Source organism: Perca fluviatilis, chromosome 1, assembly GCF_010015445.1.
Source record: "Perca fluviatilis chromosome 1, GENO_Pfluv_1.0, whole genome shotgun sequence".
NCBI classification, from domain to species: Eukaryota; Metazoa; Chordata; class Actinopteri; order Perciformes; family Percidae; genus Perca; species Perca fluviatilis.
Window position 1 is genome coordinate 34,971,415 of NC_053112.1, and position 23,171 is coordinate 34,994,585.

At 40.9% G+C, this 23,171-nt stretch overlaps 3 protein-coding genes across 10 annotated transcripts in view; 2 read left to right on the forward strand and 1 right to left on the reverse strand.

The window, feature by feature from the left end:
- The window catches only part of slkb (STE20-like kinase b), a 33,439-nt gene extending 30,032 nt beyond the window's left edge, over positions 1-3,407 (reverse strand). Inside the window, exons 1-2 of the mRNA XM_039794278.1 lie at positions 2,586-3,407; positions 8-172 (exon numbers count right to left, since the gene is read on the reverse strand). Coding sequence (XP_039650212.1) covers positions 8-172; positions 2,586-2,735 — 315 coding nt within the window. The 5' untranslated portion in view covers positions 2,736-3,407. The remainder of the gene's footprint in view (positions 1-7; positions 173-2,585) is intronic.
- stn1 (STN1 subunit of CST complex) lies at positions 3,391-14,620 on the forward strand. Of its 4 annotated transcripts, none has more exons than XM_039794301.1 (10): positions 3,391-3,485; positions 4,000-4,126; positions 5,362-5,457; positions 5,845-5,922; positions 7,205-7,378; positions 8,365-8,476; positions 10,390-10,540; positions 11,881-12,003; positions 12,111-12,183; positions 13,749-14,620. In XM_039794301.1, the coding sequence occupies exons 2-10, from the start codon at positions 4,009-4,011 to the stop codon at positions 13,904-13,906; spliced, it is 1,083 nt and encodes a 360-aa protein (XP_039650235.1). In that variant the 5' UTR covers positions 3,391-3,485; positions 4,000-4,008; the 3' UTR covers positions 13,907-14,620. The 4 variants fall into 4 exon arrangements, with proteins under 4 accessions (XP_039650235.1, XP_039650226.1, XP_039650243.1 ...); XM_039794292.1 differs by lacking the exon at positions 3,391-3,485 and adding an exon at positions 3,698-3,899; XM_039794285.1 differs by lacking the exon at positions 3,391-3,485 and having other exon boundaries at positions 3,699-4,126.
- A 1,671-nt stretch (positions 14,621-16,291) lies between these two features.
- sh3pxd2aa (SH3 and PX domains 2Aa) overlaps positions 16,292-23,171 on the forward strand; it is a 151,797-nt gene continuing 144,917 nt past the window's right edge. For all 5 annotated transcript variants that reach the window (XM_039797176.1, XM_039797182.1, XM_039797190.1 and 2 more), the window contains exon 1: positions 16,292-16,883. In XM_039797176.1, coding sequence (XP_039653110.1) covers positions 16,788-16,883 — 96 coding nt within the window. In that variant the 5' untranslated portion in view covers positions 16,292-16,787. The remainder of the gene's footprint in view (positions 16,884-23,171) is intronic.

Here is a 23,171-nt window from a genome sequence, read left to right on the forward strand (position 1 = left end):
TACTCACCCAGAGTTTGCTCTCATAATAGAAAGCGTCGAGCAGTTTGACAATGTTTTGGTGGTCGCAGGAGGCCAGGATGTCAATCTCCACCATGTAGTCCTCCAACTCCTCCTCGGTCTTTGTGTCAATAACTTTGGCTGCAGCTAGAATTCCCGTCTGTTTGTTTTGAGCCTGTAAGATGAGAATGTTATTAGTTGTTGTATGGCCAAAAGTAGCATGCAGTTATTGGAGTCACAGTCTTAAGTCTTGCTTTTCTTGTACTCGGGTGATCTAGTTTAGAGAATGCGTTTTTGTTCTCATGTTACTGCTCAGGATGAACACACGTCATCTTAAAAAGGTCCAGTGCGTTACATGTTTAGTTGTTCAATATCAAAATCGGTGTTGCCTGTTCACAAACTTGTCCTTTTTCATGAATAATTACCTCCACCATCAATTCCAAGTATTCCTATTGGCCGGAAATTTTACATTTGCATTCGCATGAACTGGGGCGCCATCTTGAAATACGTTAGCCAGTAAGGGACATACTGCTCCACTTTTCGCATTTTCGCTGTGACATGATAAACTCACAGGGCTAATGCTGCTAATGGGTATCGTAGCTTCCCGGCAACATGGAGGACCACATGTATTCAAAATCCAAATTTCAGGAACAGGAGTCGTCTTCTTCGCCCAGATAAAGAAAAAAGGATTTTGAAAAGAGCAAGAGACCGGCTTTTTGAAGCGTGAAGGCTACCATAGCTGTAATACGTACTTTGAACTGCGTGGTGCGCAGGGCTCAAGGGGGTAAGCTTCGCTTCAGAACTCGAACCTCCTATGGCGCCATTTGGATGCTACAAAACGATCACCTCCCGTTAGCATCCCTTTGACTGCCATTCATTTTGACGTCACTTTGACAGCAAATAACTTTACATCTGAAGAGTTTAAAAACTCTATTTGTCCATTGTTTATTTCTAAAGAAACACGACAATGTGTAAAAGGCTCCATTACCTTGTACCTCACGTTATGGCTCCGTAGCAGACGTTTTTGTAAAAATAGGCTAACGATTGTGTCATAACCAAGCGACTAGAAATTCCTACACATTGGACCTTTGAAGACTCACAGAAGGCCAAACTTGGTTTATGTTGGACTTTAGGTTGTCTTGACCTCAGACCTGCAACAAACACTTCACAACCATTAAGAGGATCTAAAAACAACAAACAAAACCTGTCTGCTTTGCTGTAGCCCTGAGTAAAGTCAGCAGAACGTGAGACGTATGTCTTGTTAAAGTGGAAATTTCTCCTGTTTGTTTTGGCTTCTCTGCAGGCAGGATGTGCTCAATGAAGTCGCCCCAGCGATATGGGATGCAGCCACTTCCTGATGACCTGCCAGTATTCCACGGTCAGCCATATACGCCATTTAAAAAAAAAAAAAAAAACTTAACCACCCCCATAATCTACTCATCTGTACTAAAGCAGACAGCTTGTATTTCACTATGAATCAATAGTGTTTGGACTATCCCAGTGATGCATCAGTGCAGTGGGGCATTACAACTGGTATGGCCCAAAGCCCAGACATACATAAGACTGCAATTTAGTATTTGTAGATCTCCTTCAGCGTGACTCTGGCATGCCACTGCCAGTAGGACCAACATAAACTGCTTCCATGGAATTCCAATGATAAAATGATCTGTTTTGGTCCTTTTGTCCTTTCTTGAACAGTAGGTCCAGTCAATTGAGCCTTGCTGTTGGAATGCTGGGAAATTGGCAACCTGTGACTAAATCATTGTGCAAGAAGATTAGGCTTAATTTAAGTATGATACGAAGTAACACCAAGTCCAACTATTTCAAAGTGTCCAAAAATAGCATTTGGCAACAAAGAGCAAAACAGAACATGTAAGCTGAATTCATTAGCCACAGACTTCCTGGTAGAGCCCTCCTGTTTGATAAAATTTACTGTCACTCATGTAAATTAAGCTTTTGGCTCCAGCTATGCATTAGGGTCAACCCAAACAATGGTACTATTAAAATGGTGACATTGGGTCAGCTTTCCAAAAAAGTAAAAGGGGGTGGGGGAATTACTTGGCTGGCTTGTTGGAGCTTCTAAAGATGAAGCTAAAAAACAGATAGGATTATAAACATTATCCACAAGCATCATAAAAGTACTCCTGTTTGGAAAATGTCACATTTCTGACTGCTCTAGCCATTGTTTATACCTGTAGTTAGCTGAAAAAGATGATGTTGACTTTGGTGCCATCAAGTCAGTTTCCAGCAATGAATGGATGTGATGACATATGTAAGCAAACTTCATAGGGAGAGGGATAGGAGTGTGAAGAAGGACCTCAGCAGTCATATGTGGCATCTCTGCCACAGTGCTGGTGTATTGGTTGGAAGATGGTGGGTGGGTCAAAGCAATACAACACTGAGGGGACACTGCTGGTACTGGATACCTTTGTGTCAAGCCTCAAAAAGAGGACTGCTGGGTACGGAGATGTTTACAGGACTTTTTGAAGTTTTGGTCCATTTTATGAAAACACAAGTCTGCCACAATATAGCAAAAAGGGAAAAGGCCACTGTCTACAAAGAGCAGCTCTGAAGGAGGCATTTCCTACCTTGAACACTTTGCCAAAGGCTCCATCTCCCAATTCACCGATTATGTCCCATACTTCCTCTGGATTTTCATCTCTGCGCACGTGTTCATACTGTTTCTTCTTCTTCTCAGATCCCAGTTTAAATATTTTACGGAAATTAAAAAAGGACATGCTGAAACCCTAGTCATTCAATTCGCGAGTTGACAAAGGAATTCAACTTGAAAACGCCAAAGTAGTGTTGGTTTCCTTGAACAGTTCACTTCAGCATAAGTCTTTGAAATAATATGTGTCTCATTAGTTATTAATATCCGCTCGGTAAGCACAGAATGTAATAGAGTGTAACGTAGCTTTCATAATAGTTAGTATAAAAACCTAGCCTAGCCTTTGACACTGTTTTGGCCGGTCCAGATAATAGCTCTTTCTCTCTGGGTCATTGTAAACCCCGAAATAAATAGCTAACGGTTGACGTAGACGTGTCCTAGCATTGAATATCCGCCTAAACAACACTTTATTTTAATGCAAAGTAGTAAGTGAAGCTCGTCGTTGTTCCAACTCCTGACGACCCACTGGCCCGACAACCCTGTGCGGTTCTTTCTCAACCAAAAGAAAACAAATGAAGAGTAAGGCGTCCTCCCAAATAGTTGTATTCCACAGAATAATTCATTAGTTTCCTTGAGGCTAAACGGGTACAGTTGGTCCGTACATTAACATTATCTTAAACGGTACAAGAAAACAGTAATCCTTCCCTTGGTGTGAAACGGGTTTAGTAATCTAGCGGATTTAGTGTCTATGCGCGTTCCCGAGTGCGCGCAGCTGCGGTTCTTTCTCTTCGTGCTCCTCGTGTTTGACAGTAACTGTTGGCGGGGTAATTTCAGTCTTCTGCTGCCCTCGTCTGTGTGGGAGACCAAACACAAATGGACGGTGCGGGGGATGTTTAAACCATTTACAATGATACTGTATCAACCACTCTGCTGTGTGCAACGTATTGGTTCTATCTAGCTAGTGTTCCTGCGTCAATCTGCTACCGTCACCTCAACAAACACCATAGATATATACACGAACAAACACTACTGTCAAGTTTCTTTGTGCACCCCCTGAAACTACATGTCCCATATACCATTGCGAAACACGAACGCGCTGTACAGAAGTTAAGGACAGTAAAATAATACAAGGCTTTTAGACATATTTTTTAATGTTATACTGCAACTGGGACCTTTCTGACACGTGCATATATAATGTGCCACCGTAAGAAAATAACAAATACCGTTACGTTTTTAACATGCGTTAATAAAGCGTCACGTGACCAATACTTGGGTTCTTCTCAAGTACTCCACGGTAGCTAACGTTAGCTAGCTCAAAACATACCTTTACTCTCTAGACCGTTTCGGGGGGAAATAGGTTAATAATCTGCTTTTGCTTTCATGATGAAATGCAGGCAGCTACGATGGATCCAGCGGAAGAGACCCCATCGATGTTGTGGGGGCTGGACCCGATCTTTTCTGCCTTCGCCAGGCTGTATGTCCGAGACATCCTGCAGATGACAGAGTCCACACAGGTGCCAGGTAATAACACCCATAGATACACAAGTTGTTTCATTTACTGACTGTGTTCTTGGTCTTTACATTTGAACCTTCACAAGCAGCATTACAGGTCTGAATGTTTGTGCCCAACAACTAACATGAAGAATAATATCCCTAAACTATAACCTAGCAACTTATAAATGAATGAATGTTAGCCAGTTTAGCTAATTACTTTGTAAGTTCATAGCCAAGTGTATCAACATGTTTTAGATGTTACATCCGGCATGTCGATACCTTATATGTTTACTGTTTTTGTTTGATTTCGTTTACCATTTTACATCAGTATCCTCACAGTGGGACTTATCACTTGTCATTTGTTATTAGGTTTAACTAATTGACTGTAGAGGTTTACCATGGCCCTTGAAGATCTTTATATGGTATTAATTACCCGTTTTTTTATACAGTGACTGATGCCTAATGTTGACAATAATATAATAGTTGATGCCAGGGCTGGGCAATATATCAATATAAATCGATATCATGATACGAGACTAGATATCGTCTTAGATTTTGAATATCGTAATATATGTTGTAAGTAGGGCTGTACGATATTAGGAAAATATCTAATTGCGATTATTTTGACTGATATTGCGATTGCGATATGATTCACGATATTGGAGGGAATGATCATTATTGTGTCATTATTCTCATTTTCATTGAAAAAAAAAAAAAAGATTGAAGTGTGATTTTTTTTTTTTTGTTGCAAGGATCTGTACCAAACAAAGATTTTTTTCTTTAGTCTGTAGGATACGATTTGTAGGCCGGGACGTCTCTGCAGCACCACAATACTTTATTTTAGAATGGTTTGACACATATTTTGCCTTTAACAAATATTGCGCCCCCCTGCGATTTGGATATTAAACTAGTCCATATTGCGATTTCGATAAAATTGAGATTAATTGTGCAGCCCTCGTAAGGGTTGTTGCTTTTACAGACTACATTACAGTAAAGTGATTTCATTTTCTGAACTTTCCAGACCCTTCTCGCAGTTATTATTTGCCTTTAGCCACTTAGTCATTGTATCCACATTACTGATGGTTATTTATCACAAATCTCATCGTGTACATATTTTGTGAAAGCAACAATTGTCAACCCTACAATATCGTCGCAATATCCATATCGAGGTATTTGCTCCAAAATACTGCTATATTTGATTTTCTACATATCGTCCAGCCATAGTTGATGCTTTATTATTTTTATCCACCCATGTCTCACAGGTATTTACTTCTACAACTCCCATCCGATCTATAAAGTTGATGTACTTGGGACAGTGGTATACAAGAGAGAAAGAGACGACTTCTTCTGTTATGGAGGTAGTCTTGCTGTGGCCCTGTGTGTAACAAAACATATTTTGTTTGCTGATATTTCAGTACATTCGCTACACGAGCAAATACAGTATGTGTGTAGGTACCTTATGTATCAGTTATGTATTGATATCAATAATACATAAAATATTATTAGCAATCGTCTTGTGAATGCTGGGAGTCATTTTTGGACCCACACAGAAGAGTGATATTCTTGCATGTTATGGATAGAACATTAAGAAAGTCTCCATCTTTGACAGTGCCTTGGTTTATGTTTATACATTTCACAAACCGACACACACTCTCCTGTTGTATAAAGGCCTAAAAAATAACTTTGACTTCCCAATCTCCTCTCAAGCAAAAACAGATTTTGAGTATCTTTTGTTCTGTTCACAGTGGATGACGGTACTGGCGTAATAAACTGCCTATGCTGGAAAAATGACCTGTTGAAAGAGGAGGCCAATCCTACTAAATGTGAGTCTGCATTTGTGTGAATCTCAGTTTTAGTGTGGTGGAATTTTCAGGAACACCATGTCATTGGTAAAATGAGACAAGGGGGAAATTTAGGTAACATCAGGTCACAGGTCAGGGGCCGAGAAGATGTATTTGGCCATACTCCATCACTAAACCTGTCCTGTGTTCAAGTATGAGTTTATGCGTGTCTCTAGAGATTAAGGGAGGCTAGCCAGCTGCATGATAAGGGAATGTTGTGATCTGGGGCCGTCTCCTTTGAATGTTTAGGGAAACTGGCTAGGGGACCCCAAACACACCTTAGCCTTTCACCCAGAGCTGGATAGACTGAACTTGCAAAAAAACAAGATTTAGGGGAGCATTTGTGTTTGCGGCGCCTATGTTATAGCACTATTCATATCTTTATGTAACCCAAACTTGACGTCAGGCTGGTAACAATTATTACGTAATTGTTTCATCGTCAATTTCTTTTTTACATAATTGCGGTTTCTTAGTTTAACCCCAATTCTTGCTAACATTAGCTAAGGTCTTAAGGCGTATAGTCTATATCCTTCGCGTTCCACTTCCGGGATTGCTCCGGTGCTGCAGGAAATTCCGCCGGTTGCATGTATTTTCTGTTTCCTTCCGCTTTCTTTGTGTTGGAATTTTAAATTCCATGGATTTCTGAGGACTATGGTTAACTGCTCCTCAGATCTCTGCAGGGTAAATTGAGACAGCTAGCTAGACTATCTGTCCAATCTGAGTTTTCTCTCGCACGACTATTTTGCAGCGGCTCTGTGCGGAGTTTAGCACCGCCCATGACAATTCTGATTGGTTTAAATCAATGCCATTAAACCAGAGCACGTTTTCCTCCCATCCCCGAATGCTATGTGGAGTATCCGGACTCTCCTTCAGAGGGCTTTGGAGGAGGGTCTGGCAAAGCGAGACTATAAGGCGTATGACTGGTAATTCTTTTTAGATGCGCCAAATTGTAATAATAAGTGATTAGTGGTCGGACTATATATATATTTTTTTTTATTATTATTTCAATTGTTAATTGTTAGCACTTGACCCTATACACAAAGAGGGGATATAGTTTGAAAAATATCTGTTCCTAACACATTGGAAATCCTAGAGCAGATAACAAAAAATAAGACTCAAAAAGCTTAAAGACAAAACTTGCTAAAGAAGTCCAACTACAATCATTAGATCTGAGAAAAAACGGCTCGGGTGCTTCACCTAAACCTTATAATGGCAGGGAAAACCCTGCATTGTGTAATATCCTATATTATTTTATCATCTCCAGCAAGGGGAAAACACAGCGACGGGGCTAAGGGAGGCTTCAACCCAGCCACTGAACTGGAGAAGCTGAGACAGGCCCAGCAGAGCCGCTGCCATCTGGAGATCGGAGAGCTGCTCCGAGTCAGAGGGCCGGTGAAGACGTCGAGGCAGCAGAGAGAAATCATGGCCTCCACTTACTGTGAGTGCAGAGCGCTGTCCTCTGCAGGCCACAGTGGCAGTTTGATATTGAAATTCACCGTCCACTTTTACTCATTTACTAGTCTAGATAAACTAAAATTCATTTCCAGGATAATTGCCTGACATCACGCTGGATGTCTCTTCCCTCTCCTTCCGCTGTCTCTGTGTTGCCGTTCTCAAACTCCGTTCCCTTCAGGAAACGACAACAAACTGCGAGCTAGTTGTCTACACGCTGAAAATGGCAAGATTTAAAGAAAAATTGGGATCTTGCAACAAGGCAGGCCTGCTTGTTTCTTTCGGGGAATAATTGTAAAGATTTACAAAGAATATGTTTACGGCATTTCCTCTCTAAGTGGGACGTTTTGGGAGCGATTGGTGGGATTGCTGTAGACAAAGTACACACGGAGATACACTGGTAAGAGCAAATGACTTTTACCCATGTATCCAGCTAATTTAAATAGCTCACGTTACTGTATTGTGTCAACAGTTAACTTAATTTAATATCCTATGTGGCGTTTTTTTCTTTTGCGTTGTGCAAATGTTCCACCAAAACAATTTCCTTCCTGAGACTATTTTGCAGAGCCACCGTCGCTGCATCCGGAGCTTAGCGCCGTCCAAGACGATTGTGATTGGTTTAAAGAAATGCAAACAACTCAAGTGTTTTTTTTTTCTCCTGTCCCAGAATGTACTGTGTGTGTGTCGAGCCAGACCTTACTCCACACCACTGTGGAGATAGGTCTGGCAGTGCAAGTCTACTAATTTAGCTACCAGCTATATTAGAATAAGACAACCAATGTCCAATAATACCAGCATTCTTCTTCCTGGCACTGCAGTCTCATTTTATGATGGCCCTACATGTGTCTGTCTTTCTCACACACACACATAACACCACCACACACAGCTCATTCTTTTTTATTTGAGAGTACACGCCATCCATACGCCCTGCCCGTTCATCATATGTGTATCTGTGTCCGTGTGTGTTCCCAGATAAAGTGAACGACCCAGTGATGGCGGTCCAGATAGCGTGGATGATGGAGGTTCCTCAGCTCTACAGACAGTGCTATGACAAACCCCCCCAGCTGCAGCCTACTGCAACGGGGTACAAACATCCATCGCTTATCGTGCCATTGCAGTAGATTACAACAATTGTTGTACATTTTAAACAAATTCCCAGAAAATTGGAAAAAGAAAATGCTTTATAATGCATTTCTATCCACTGAATATTAGCAGTTGGTGGGGTCTTAAAAAAGTCTTAAAAAGTCTATAATTTCAAAATCAAAATTTTAGGCCTTAAAAAGTCTTAAATTAGCTGAAGAATTGTGTTCTAGGTCTTAAATCCATTTAAACAGGTCTAAATTATCTCATTCAAATGCTCCCGCAGCGTTTTACAATGTATTTTTTTTGTGTTGTAGTTCTTTCTTTCTCTACTCCAAATATAATTCGCTGCAATACGACTACAAATGAGACCAGATGCAACATATATTGCAGCTGAGTGCAAGTCTCTTTTGGAACGGATTTTATTCTTCAGCTATGGGGAAGTGCAAGTTTAGCGATGTTTCCGGACTCTGACATTTACTTTTGTTGTTGTTTTTGATGTCGTGATATAGGTCTTGAAATTATTTTATAATGGTCTTAAAAAGTCTTAAATTTGACTTGGTGAAGCCTGCAGAAACCCTGAAGTTGGAACCGGTTCTCGATGCCCGATCTTAACTATGACATAACATAATTAAATGAGAATCATAAAAGCTGGACGGTGGAAAACTATGTAGAAAACGTGATGGAAAAATGGCATTTCTGTTTGTTTCATGTATTCATTGGAGGAAAGTTACAGTCTCCTCCTGGCTCCACACAGATTTGATGTCTTTGGCTCACCACTGCCAAATTATTTCCGCCGTTGATTCAGAATGTCACGAAATCGCAATTGCACGACTCTGTCGTCTGCTCCGCTGAACTCAAACGAACGTTGTCCGCTATCTCTCCACTTGGACAGGACAGGACATCAATCACTCGCAAAGTCATGACAACCAAATACGCAACAGCGCAAGTAGCCTACAGCATTTTCTACTCAGGCAGAGTGACAAAGAAGGACAAATGATAAGTTAGGACCAGACATTCATCATAACAAAAAACACCAAGTACAATAAATGGTACAAGTAAATTTGATTTAAAATACATAGTCACAGAAGTCTCAACACAGCTTACAGAAAACAGCATCAATCCAAATGCTATAATATACACATAATAAACAGTTTGAAGTGACATATTGGAAACTTGCAGCACACACTGGCTGATCATGTACAGTATGTATACAGATGTTGTGCACACCAGATGTACATACCTTTATAGCTTCCTAGCTACATCCATGAAAAACAGCAAGAGAAAAATGGCAGCACACGGATGAGATGAGATCGATGCAGTGGTGCAGTTAGTTGTAAGACAATTTACAGAAATAACAACTCTCAAATCAACATTTCAGAACAGATGCGTCACTTGCTACTGTTTCGGGCAAAACAAAAATACTTGCCCTTCCCAACAAGAAACCCAACTAACAAACACACTGTCAGGTTGAATGAATGAATGAATGAAGGGGGAAGAAATGGCAATTCATACAGTCTGATTATCAGGCTAGCAATGACGCATTAAGACGCAGAGACTTTTTGTGGGCTTACATCAAGTGTTGCCCCGTTTGTTTGCACTACAAGATGTAGTGAAACATAGCAGGTAGTAGCAATTAAAAAGTATTAAATATCACAAAATACATTGCAGTAAAGTACACATCTTTACATGGAACCAAAATGAAAGCAGGCTTCAATTTTCACATACATAGACAGGAAGAAAACCACAACTAAACAATCAAATGCATCCTAAGTTATTTATGAAATTAGAAAGTAATAGTAACAAGCTGTCACAGTGGAACCTGACTCAATGATTGTCTATTTATCTCTAAACATACAGTATATTTAAGAATTAGTGTAAATTATATTAAGATCATATTGTTTGTCTGTTGTTCAGTGACTCAGGCATCAGTTCCCTCAGCAAGGCGACGAATACCATCAAGGATTTCTTTAAGCAGCAGTCGGTGAGCAGGTTCAGACCCTACGATGTCCAGGACCTCCTGCAGCCTCTCATCTCCAGCCAGCCTCAAACTGCATCAGCAGACCAGGTACGCCTCAATAATGATACCAACCATTTCTTTTTGAAGATGTGTGTGGTGGTGGGATGAAATGAAAAGTAAAATGCCAAGACTGTACTTGAAATGTCCTTCTGAGATGAGAATGAAGAATTTCTACACTTTGGTTTTCCTTATTCCCACAAAAATGGACAAGAATTCATCACACTGAGATGTTTCCGCGTAGCAGTATAATTAGGTTTGGGTTCCTCTACATGTTGTAACAATGGCCCCGGTTCCTAAACGACTGGTATCTACCTGACCAAATGATTTTTGTGCATTATTTCGCTTCCACTTAAATGCCTGCTCTGCCCTCTGAGGCTCTGAAACGGAAAATACAGGCAACAGAATCATTGCGGCACGTGACGCTAGTTAACATTACACTCAGCTGAAAGTAGCGTTAGCCTACCGCTAGTTAGTAGTTGGCTTAAAGACGGTTAAAATGCTGAAAGCTAAACTAACGTGTGGCTGTATTTTACTGGAAAGGATTCCAACACCGGGACTTCCAACAGTCTGCAGCTAAAGACACAGAGGAGAATAGCTGCACCATGGCCGTTGCCGGAATCTGAGATATCACAGAAACAATACAGACGGGACTTAAAGGACAATTCCGGCGCAAAATGAACCTAGGGGTTAATAACGTGTACCGAGTCAAACGTTCTCTGGAAAATGTTTTCATGCTAATCGAATGTGTCTCTAGCTTTAAACAAGCTACCGCAAACCGGTGGTTAGCTGCTAACGCTAGCTTTTGGGGCAGATGGTAAATCAATATTTTCTAACACTAAAAAGGCTCAAAATAGCACCACACTTCCACTGTAGCTTGTTTAAAGCTAGAGACGCATTTGATTAGCATGAAAACATGTCCCACAGAACGTTCGACTCGGTACACGTTATTAATCCCTAGGTTCATTTTGCGCCGGAATTGTCCTTTAATGGTGCATTCAACGTAATTTTAAAGTACCCTTCTGTCATCTTGTTGTTTAACAGCAATTGGCTGGGTAAGTAAGTTATTAGTATTACATTTTAAATGTATCGGTTTAGGCACCAGCACCGTTTTATAAGTATCGTTTAGCACCGGTATCAGAAAAAGATTTCCAACCCTAAGTGCAATTTGATAAAAGAAAATGATCTAAAACTGAAACAGAAGGCAACTAAAACTATAAGAGATGCCACACTAGTGTCCTTCTCTGCTTCTGTTTAATGCATTATCCCATCTCCACATGCTAATATCCATATATTGACTGTAAAAAAACAAATTGTTAAAGCTTGTGCCATATCAAATATACCTTCATTTCAGCTCTGTTGTGTTATCATGCTTCTCTGTTGCTGTGAAGGAGCCTGTGGCGGGTCCATCTGCGTGCCAGCAGCTCCGCCAGCTCCTGAAGGAGGCGCTGCAAATTTTACAGGACGAGGGTATTGTGTACCGCAAAGTCAAATCCCAGGACGAAGTCTATCACGTAAGAAACAGCAGAGATATCCTAAAGAAATTCTTCCCACTTCAATAGGTTATTATTGTGAGGATTCATTATGCACAAGTCTGTTTGATGCTTATGTCCCTCACCAGGTGACTGCACATGACACAGATCTACGCATAGCCGTCAAAGACATTATCAGGGAGGACTCAAAGAGAGAAAAGTGTAGGTAACTCTTAATTATTAATTAATGAAACACCCTTTGGATTAATGTTGACCTACTGTAGTTTTAGTTTGACTCACGGACAGTCTACTTTGTGGCAATATGTTGGGTATAGCTGTCATTACTCCCACATTGCCAGCCTCATCTCCACAGCGCTGTTGAGTAAGGTCTGGCTACACCACAGATACATTCCGGGATAGGAGAAAATAACGCTCTGGGTTGTTTGCATTTCTTAAAACCAATCACAATCGTCTTGGGCGGCGCTAAGCTCCGGACGCAGTAACAGTGGCTCCGCAAAGTACTCTCGGGAAGGAACTTGTTTTGGAGGCAACAAAAGAAAACGCCACATAAAAAATAAATGAAGTTAACTGTTCACATAATACAGCAACATGAGCTTTATAAATTAGCTGGATACATGGCTAAACGTCATATTGCTCTTACCAGTGTATCAGCATGTGTACTTCGTCCGCAGCAATCCCACCAATCGGTGGTCCAAATGTCCCAGTTTAGAGAGTAGATGCCGCAAACATATTCTTTTTAAATCTTTACAATCATTCCTCGAAAGAACCAGGCAGGCCTGCCTTGTTGAACGATCCAGATGTTCATCAAAACTTGACATTTTCAGCGTTTAGCTTGCTAGCTCAAAGTTTGTTGTTGTTTCCCGAAGCGAAGGGAGTTTGAGAACGACAACACACAGAGAGCCGACATCCTTGTCAGAATGTACTTCCGTTGATCCAGACTAAGCAGTAATTATCATTCAGTTAAAGAAATCAAGAATTAAACTTTTTTTTTTTTTTTTATCTGCTTGTCAAATATCAAATTAGTACTTTAGGTCACTTGCTAATCTCTTTAAATAAGGGCTTCATTTAGATGCCTTTTTGTGATACTGCTTGTAAAATGGATTTCTCTTCATTCTTGCAAGATTTTTGTAAAAAATAAATCCCAGTCCTTCCAGAAGGACTTTGTTGAGTTTGCATTGAGTTTTTTTGTGATTGTTGCGGGCAAAAATCCTTGATTATCCGGCACATTTTCTTAAAAATGCGATGGAATATGCAGGATATTTATGCAATTTTATGCGATGAAATTGCGGGAACTTGTAAAAATTGCAGTTTGATGAAAAAGAGAAAAAAAAGTGATTCCCCCAACACCCTGCTTTTCGATGATGTTCTCGTCGTGTAATTGCGTCACTTACTTAAAATGGCTGCTCTTGTGTGAAGTAAACGCAACTTTTTTGCAACAAAAATGCGAGGATTATGAAATCACGCAAGCCCCGCATATTTTGCGCGGAAATCGGCAATTTATGCGGCGAAAGTGCGGCGTATTTAAAAAAAATGCGGCCCTCGCATAAATATGCGGACTTTGGCTGATTATGCATTGAATTATGCGATCGCATAATCGCGTTTTTCTGGAGGGACTGAAATCCAATAAAAATGCTTAATAACTGTTAAACGTAACTCCTTAAATCCCTGTTTTGTAGTGTTGCTCTACAGTCTCCATATAACCTTGGTTCTCCTGGCCACATTACGTATACCTGTGTGTTGACAGTTGCTTCCTCCTGTGCCTCTAGATGCAGAGAAGGGTTGCCACATCCTGCACATCCTGTCTGCAGTCAGGCAGCGCTACAGCCTCAACGTGAGCAAAGCGGCACTGGAGCTGGTCCTCAAATCACTGGAGTGCAACAGTGACATCGTCAGCACCAGCGACAGCCATTACACTGTGTTTTAACTTGAGCCCAGTGGAGTCGGGAACCCAGTATTACTGTGTATATACTCTGTGTAGTATGGCTTATTGCTCCTAAATGTGAGCGTCCCATATGTTTAAGTAAAATCATGCCATTTGATTTCCTTCGTTCATCATGACTAATACTGCTATAAGTGTGGCATTTGCCAATATCAGTTGAACTGCATATTTGTTGGTTTTTTAAGATAATGTTTTATGGGAAATTCCGCCTTTAATGATAGGACAGCTCAGACATGAAAGGGGAGAGAGAGGGGGAAGACATGCAGGACACCGTCACAGGTCGGACTCAAACCCTTATCCTTCTGCGTCAAGGAATATATATGTGTGTCAATATGTGTGTGCCTGCTCTACCAACAGAGCTCACCGGCCACATATTTGTTGTTTTATTTTAAGTGAGTGTTCTAAAGTTAAACATTAAGTTAAAGATAAATGTGTGCCTTATATAATTAAGAAAATTGACATCAGGGAAGCTTTCAAGGTCACTGTGCACTGTTGTAAATATTTATGATAGTAGAAATGTTAAAATAAATAGGAAATAAATAACATACCAGGCAACAAAGACAAGGCTCATGCATGACTGGATTAACTTTCTAGGGAGCCCTGGGGCAAAAATAAGCTCCTGGGTCCCCATTAAGCCCCTTCATTCTTACCTTATATCCAATTTGTATCTTTTCTTTAATAAAAACAAACGTGATGATATGTTTTTCTCAAGACGGAACAGCAACATATTTAACAGAAAATATTTCAAGAAGCAGCATCCCCCCCTCGTCCACTTATCCACCCCTAAGCCATGCCCATTTCATCCTTATCAAACTGATGCACCCACCCACCTGGCTGGCTAGACATAAAAAAACTACATAAGATAAACGTAAGAAAAATAGTGTTACATAACACTACTGGTAAATGCTATTGTTACCATCTCTGACACTATAATTAAATAAGCAGTAACAAGCACATCATAATGCCAATATGCAACATGCACCAATATGTCATGTCCTCATGTGGTTTTATAATGAATCAAATATGATGCATTACTCATGCCAAGTATGCCACATGATGTATAGATCTTAAGAGTTTTAATTCAAACTATAGATCATGCTTCAAAAGGTTGGATCCTACATTTCCCAAAAATGTCTCAGTTGACTTCCCCTGACTAATAAATGTACGTCAAACTCCATGCTCGGCTTTGTAACGCAGGCTTGCAGTTTAAAATGTGCAGTCTCTAAACCCACGGCGAGGAAAACAACCAAGAAAACAGCATTTTCTCAGGCATTGGAAAGCCCCCAGCAGAGCGAACAAAAACATACTACACAGCTGTTTTTACATGCTGAGTACCACTCACTCACCATGGTGACTAAAATAAGCTGTGTTAAACGCGGTGGAGTTCCCCTTTAATTACAAATGTATGATTTGCCTGAAAGCCAATTAAATAAATAGCCAAATGAATTGCTTCACAATGAACTCTGGGGTCCCCCTGAGGATACGCCGCCCTGGGGCAATTGCAAACTTTGCCTTGTTGGTAATCCATCCTTGCATATTTAATTACAATACAATAAAGCAGCTGACACTCACTGAGACTGGAGCTTCCAGGGCCCCTGGATTCCCTGTGCCCTGGGGCTGTTGCCCAGCTGGAATTGCAGCCTTGGACTCAAAGCTGATACTGGTCTGGTCTTAGTAAAGCTCTGAAAATCTGTTAAATGGTCTTAATGCATCTTAGCTGTTTAATTTTCTGAAATAAATGAGAAGAAATAACTTCAACCTCTCAATGGGCTTTGTTTTTTTTTTTCCTCTTGCTTATTGTGTGCACACACAGGGGGGCAGTGTTTGGTCGTTAATTGGCTCTTTCATGTGGAGCAGGCTGCTGCTGATTGGTCGCCTGTGAAACATCTGTATCCATATCTCCAGTTGCTCGTCGTGTCTCCGGCCAGAAAGCTCTGCTCGTGACTCAGAGCCGGGAGAGTGTGGACAAACTGAGCATATATAGCTTCGTAACCACGCTGCTCTCTGTTGTGCAGAGCGAACTTATGGACATTTAAATTAAATAACATAGACTTTCCGTTGAATTCAGGCCTATATATTGTGTCAGATAGCCAACATGATTTCATATTCTCTAAGCGGGGAGGAAAAGTTATGGAGAAGACGACTATAAATGAGTGAAATGACAAAGAGAGTGCATAAGACTCTAGCCTACACCGTGCCTCGGCTGCTACAAAAGCAGCTTCATAAGTATGTCACACAACAGCACGTTTCTTATCTAAGAAGACACAAAGGTTTTTTTTTTTTTCTCGAGTGCTTTATTCCAAGTAGCCCCGAGTACGTGCATGAAGCCCATCCCACTCCGTTGCCTAAATTCACTGCGCGTGCTGAAACGCAGGAGGCGTTTGGCGCTGCATGGATTTGCCGGCTCCCCTTACCTTCCACCAGCCCCCTGTAACCTCCAGGTATACAGATGCCCATTTTCTAGGCATCGCGGCAGACACAAAGGAACTCGCTTCACTTTTTTCTCCTCCTATTTTTTTTATTATTTTTTTTTTATGTGACCGCCTTCATCATTCAGCACGCCGTCCGACACTGGCCACTGAAGGCAATGAACATCGCTCTCTGCTTGGATATTCGGCCGTGTGCATTTCACCGAGAGCGACCGGAACGGGCTTAAATGTACTATTGATAAGTTTCTAACCAGATTGAAATGGTCGTTGCGTCAACGGAGGGGAGTCTGAGCTGCCTGTTCTCCTAATGGACCGCTGAATTGGTTAACGTTAAATGACACAGCGATGAATGTGTGTTATCTCTCTCCCGTAGTACAAGATATATAGCCTACTATAGCTTATCTGGAGCCGCAGCTGCCTGCCTGTCCGTCGCTTTTATGCATAGCCTTTGCAGGGTCAAGATGCAGTTTCGGACTGTGCTGGACGTAAAAGTCGTGGACGTGGAGAAGAGGCGCAATCCGTCTAAACACTACGTGAGTTACCTGTCTGTCTGTCTGTCTGTCTGTCTGCCTCGTCTGCATCCATGTCACCTATCAATATCCCCACCTTGTCCCATTCAGATGTGTCACCGGTGTGTCTCCCTGTGGCCTGTTCCCAGTCACAGCGTGACACCTAAACGCTGCATTTAGTCCACTAAAGTGTAGCCTATAGCTGCCATGTGAAGACCACAGCTAAGCTAAGAGCTGTGGTAGACTCTTGTTCACTTGGTTATAAATAATGAAGCAAGCCATTACTTGCTAACCCCCAACAGTGTTTAAACTGACAGTGAGCTGTCACAACTGTGTACTGTCAAGCAAGCCTGGGCACTATCAGCAGCATAACCAGTGGTAATGCAGGTCATTATCTCCAACGTGCCAAGAATGTCATCAGAGCTGCTAAGATTAATCGACTAGTTGTCAAGTATTAAATTAATCGCCAACTATTTTGATAATCGATTCATCGGTTTGAGTCTTTTATGAAGAAAAAAAGAAGCAAGAATCTTAAATGTGACTATTTCTCTAGTTTCTTCTCTCCTCTGTGACAGTAAACTGAATATCTTTTGAGTTGTGGACAAAACAAGACATTTGAGGACGTCGTCTTGGGCTTTGGAAACATTGATCCACATTTTCTTTTGCCATTTTCTGACATTTTATAGACCAAACCACTAATTCATTTATTGAGAAAATAATCGACAGATTCATTGACAATGAAAATAATCATTAGTTGCAGACCTAATTATCATGACTTTCTGACTAAACTACTGGTTGATCAGACAAATCAGTGCTGGAAGTCAACCCCTTGGATAGCGTACAGTAGGCTATGTGGCTAGTTTACACGCAGTTGCGTAAAGGGTTAGGCCGTCATTAGTTTATATCCACGACGTTCCACTTCCGGGATTGCTCCGGTGCCGCCAGGATGCATGTCTTTTCGCTGATGTCCGATTTCTGAGGACTATGATTAACTGCTCCTCAGATCTCTGCAGGGTAAATCCAGACAGCTAGCTAGACTATCTGTCCAATCTGAGTTTTCTGTTGCACAACCTTTGAATGTACATGTTCCACCAAAACAAGTTCCTCCCTGAGGCTATTTTGCAGAGGCGCCCCGTGTGGAGCTTAGCGCCGCCAAAGACGATTGCGATTGGTTTTAAAGAAATACAAATAAACCAGAGCACGTTTTTCTCCCATCCCGGAATGCTGTGTGGACTAGCCAGGTCTGGCAATGCGAGACTAATAAGCTGTCAAAAACTTAAAGAAATTTCATCATTCACACCAAATGATTAAATCCATGCAATGCAAGCTAACCTGTATGTTTCATTGAGTTGTAAGGTGAAAGCACAACTTCCACAGACAGATTTGACACTAAGTTTCAGCCTCACAGTGTTTCTTTATAGGAGAACATTTCATTTATTAATAATTACAATTACAGTATGTCCTCGCAGACTCATATAACAACCAGTAATCCAGATCATTTTGTCACGCTTTCTCAGTTGAACAGTGGTGTTAAACACTGCCTGTCCAAGTCACAAAAAATGTCTGAAATGGACAGTTTTCAAAAAGGTAGGCTATATTATTGCTAGTTTCCATAAGTGCTGAAATGTCATGTCTAAAATCTAAATGACCCTGCCTGTGGAATAACCAGATCCTGAAATGATTTTGAAATAAAAAACAAACAAACATGTAATTATCTGGTTATCTGGTAAGTTGACAAAATAATCTTAACACAATGTCCATTTAGTTTATTTTCTGGAGCTTTTGATCATATCACAGTTTGCACGTGATTGTAGATTTCCAAATTTCCATTATTTCTTTTTTGCACTTGAGGGGCTCCTTGTCAGTGGTGGCTTCGAAATTGAGATCGAAACAGCAGTTGGAAAAATCATCTCACCGCGTTGTCCATTTAGCATCTGTTCTGGAGCTTTGACAGGGGTCCAACTCAATCTGATAACCTTTCAAATGTAGCTTTTTTATTTTAGGCTTGTGCCATCAATCTTTGTTTTTAAGAATGTCGGTCACTTTATTCTCCGGATTTCCGCCCAAACAAACCTCACAACAGGATTCGCTGATTATTATTACCTTCCCGATCCTTCCCTCCCGTGGCCTTCTTCATCAATACCACACTTGTTATAAGTGAGAGTCTGTGTTGGGGCTCTGCACTGCATAACCTCAATTCAGATCCTATTTTGAGCTCACAAACAAGTCCTAATAAATGACTTGCTCATATGCAATTACAGACCTGCAGACCCTTGGGCCTAACGATATGTGGACACAATTAGCACACTTATTCTCCTTTTGAAAGGAGGAATTCACAGGGATCTCGCCATATGTGCTCCCTTATCAGACCTACTGCACCTGCTTTACAACACACGGAAATATGATATGAATTTGTATTAGATTTGATTAGAGCAGCTGTGAACTTAGTATATAATAGCACCTAGGGCTGCTCGATTATGGAAGAAAATCATTTATTTTGGTCAATATGGAAAACACAAGTATTATTTAACATGATTTGTTGTCGAGGTTGTCTTCTCTTTCCGTTTTCGTCTTTATTGAAGTTAGTTGGTCATACGTGACTTCGTGCTTAAATGCTTCAGGTGTTTAAACAGAGTTTTGGTGCAGACACCACTGAGTATTACCCCGGAAATCCAGAGTTCTAGCGAGATAACAATTTGAATTTGCCTAGCGAGTCACTCTGGCATTGAGTAATGATGCTTATTAATTATGCCCTTGTAGCCAAGCTGCACCAATCACATCAGTGTATCTGATATAGGCGGGCCAGAGGCTAGCTAAACAGATGACGACTACCTTTGGTAGTTTAATCTACCAGTTAGCTCCACTGGTAGCTAAGTGTATGGGGCTCTGGATACGTCACCCTGTGTATTGTTGTGATTGGTCCTATTGTTATCCAATTGCGTGCAGTGAGATTTTCAAATGCATGCTTGGTGCCGCCCCTCGAGTTCGGCCCTTTTCATTACTCAATGCCAGACCCTTAATCTGTCGGATTTGGGTCTGGATTGCGATGTGTTTATTGCACAAGTTGATATATATATATATATATAAAAAAAAACGACATATTGTGCGGCCCTAACCAAAAACATACAGGACCTCTCTGACTATTGGCTGAGTGAGTTTAGCCTCCGGGAGGGGCGAAAGTTCAGAACCCAAGACACAATTAAAGTTTACATGCAAAATAATTGTTTTGTCTCGATTACATTGTTTTTGTGATCGTTAGGAGTCGAAAGCGCAATCAAAATTTGATTAATTGCACAGCCCTGATACCCCCCCTAAACACTGTACTGGACTGTGAGTGCATACATAATATATTTTTAACATGGGGTGGCCCCAGTGAAACTAATACCTAAACTCTGACACTGTTGAAGCATCACTGTACAAAGCCCCGGGGGAAAAAAATGAGCTGTGGGCCCCGATTGAACCTAACCCCCTTCCTTCCATTCTTTGGGTATGTTGCATGTACTCTGTCGCCTTTAAGTACCCATCAAATACAGTGCACGGCACGCAGCAGACTCCACATGGCAGCTTAATTATAGTTTGCCTGGAGCTCTTGAAACCCACTAGTACTCCCCTACTGGAGTACTACCTGCCCCCAGGTTTGCTGTGTGCCAATTAGTTTGTGTTTATTTGTTTAAACACAAACTTATTTAGGCCCCATGTAAGAACGATATCAACTGAAAAGTAGATGTCAACATGGCTTTGAGATGAGGTAATGATGCATAAAACTTGCAGCTCATATTGTGCTTTGGTGTTGCATATTCCCAAACAAATCTTTGTATTCAAACGAAAACCGATTCCGCATGTAGTTTGGTATAAGAGCCTGGCTGTGGCGCTGCACTGTTCAGGCGTGTGCTTTTCTTTCAGAAGTGGTTAATTAAGCTTTGTTAATTAAGGAAGATCTTTTTTTTTTAATTATAAGAGGGAACACATTACATATATACATTACCACGAGACAATCACAGGAAGCAGCATTAATTCATAATGACACCACCATCTGACCTTTTTTTAAAAGGGTCAATTTGATATTTTTTTAACCCTATTTCCCCATGCATTGGTGTGGTGATGTGACTAATGTAAACCACAGTCTTTGAAATTGGTCCAGTATTGAGCGAGAACGCTCCATCCGGCATCCACGAACCGAGCTGCAATGTAATCCCGTAGGGCAGATGCGCATCGCAGTTTCCCTCCACTAAAAGTGCTCGTTTTTGGCACTGACGGACTCAGGTTGTCATTCTAAGTGTCTAACAACATTATGGAAAGGATTCCTACTGTGATAGACCTTTTTTGTTCAAGAGTAAGATCCTTGTAGCTTAACCAGAAACTGCTCCGAAATCGCCATCGCCAAACCCACCAGCCTCCATTTAAAAAACAAAAAAAAACAATGCTTTTGTCGTACAATGCCAGCATATTTTCACATATAAATGGGTGAATTAAGGTTTTATTTCAACTAAACCAGAGTGGTGATTGTTGGAACAGTGGAAAGACGAACCAAGAAGTTTTTATTTTTTAAATGAAGTGTGTTTTAAAATGATAAAATTACTGTTTAATGATATGAGTCTTTGATCAGGTTAGATACAGTTGTGTGTGTGTGTGTGTGTGTGTGTGTGTGTGTGTGTGTGTGTGTGTGTGTGTGTGTGTGTGTGTGTGTGTGGAGTGAGATGAAAAGATGGATAACTCCCATGTTAAGAATGGTATCAATCTTCTCATCTCACTCTTGTCTTAACTATTCCTGAAAAACACACACGTTGAAAATAAACAATTGTGCTTGGCAGGCTAATGTGACAAAATCCACTCGCAGGCAGAATTCTCTAGTGCTTAGAGACAGTGAATTCATTGCTGTGTAATGGTACTAATGGCTGTTGATGATATATACAGCAATATGTTCTTAATGCAACTTGGACTCTTAATGCGCAGCTATTGCTCCCGCAGAGGAGTTTAGTAGTGTAACATGAGCTTCCCAAAATCAGTCAAACTGTATGTGTAGGCTTGTTGAGTAGTATGTATCCAGGCTACTATAAGCACAGTTAAAGAAGCTTCTCAGAGCCGGCCTGTATGTGTTTTGGACTCACTAAATTCTCAGCGGCCCAGTCTTTGGCCTAGTTTCCTTAGCTACCCTGTCTCAGGAGACAAGGCTAGTCACTGTGAGCGGGAGAAAATAAAAGAGGGAAAGAGGGAGGGAGAGAAAATGAGAGAAAGACACAATCTGTGGCCTCCTTTAGATCTCATTTGTAATGTTTGTGAAACCAGCTGGAAATGCTTATCTTGTGAGAGAAGGGGGAATGAGACTCGGGGGGCTTTGTCAAAAGGGAAGTGCTCGTCGGACTGTAGGGAAAGCTGGACCGCTGAGTCGCGAACACGAATCGCACACAAACCAACGGATGAATCCTCCGGGTTTGTGTGTTCTGTGTTTGCAGGAGGAGGTGATAAAAGAGAGAATGAGGTTGGGCACTGCCATGTTTACCTAAAAGCTTCTGTTTCTGCTACAAGTCCCAGTCCCATAACATTTCATTTTCTTGAGACTCCAAAGGCCCAGACTGGGAGACGGTGTTGTTATTTGGCACCATAAAACATGTCTTCAGAGAGCTGTTCCCCACTCAAATATTTATTGGCCTATCAAACACGGAGTGATATCTCGGTGAAAAGGGTCTCTGTTTTCAGATGCTCGCTCCCCGAACCGAAAGGCTGATGTGTGGGGAGTACTTTGAGTCCATGAAAAGCGCTATATAAATTCAATTTATTATTATTATTATTAATCCATTTTTTTTTTTTATCGGGATTTTGATTTTGGCTCCTAACGATCACAAAAACAGAGTAATCGAGAAAAATGATTATTTTCGCACATTACGTTAGGGATGTCCCTATCAGATTTTTTGGGCCCCGAATCCCGATATGATTTTTAAAAATATTGAATGTTTGCCGACACCGAGTCCCGATCCGATGCTTGAATTTGATCGGATAAAAGAGCTGCACACAGCTTTTTTTGTTTCAAAAAATATAAAAAAAGTAAACAAAGTAACTAAGAGATGTCTTCGGCTTAACCCTTGTGCTGTCCTCGGGTCCATTTTGACCCGTTTTCAAAATTTTAAATCAGAAATATTACCCAAGAATTAGATGGATTCCATACAATGCTCTTCACACAATTCATGATCACTACTATTATTGAATTTTGGATGTTTTATTCAAGTTTTAGCATTTACATATTTTTTTAAAAACTGTATTCTGACTAAACTTTGACTCTTTGAAGTCTCTGATTATCCATCAACATACGTTCCT

Bases quoted from the DNA above. Each gene is read 5' to 3' on its own strand.
- stn1 (XM_039794285.1), top strand. From the start codon at position 3,994: ATGCAGGCAGCTACGATGGATCCAGCGGAAGAGACCCCATCGATGTTG. The intron at 5,458-5,844 runs GTAGTCTTGCTG...TTCTGTTCACAG, and splicing joins CGACTTCTTCTGTTATGGAG to TGGATGACGGTACTGGCGTA. The intron at 8,477-10,389 runs GTACAAACATCC...TCTGTTGTTCAG, and splicing joins CTGCAGCCTACTGCAACGGG to TGACTCAGGCATCAGTTCCC.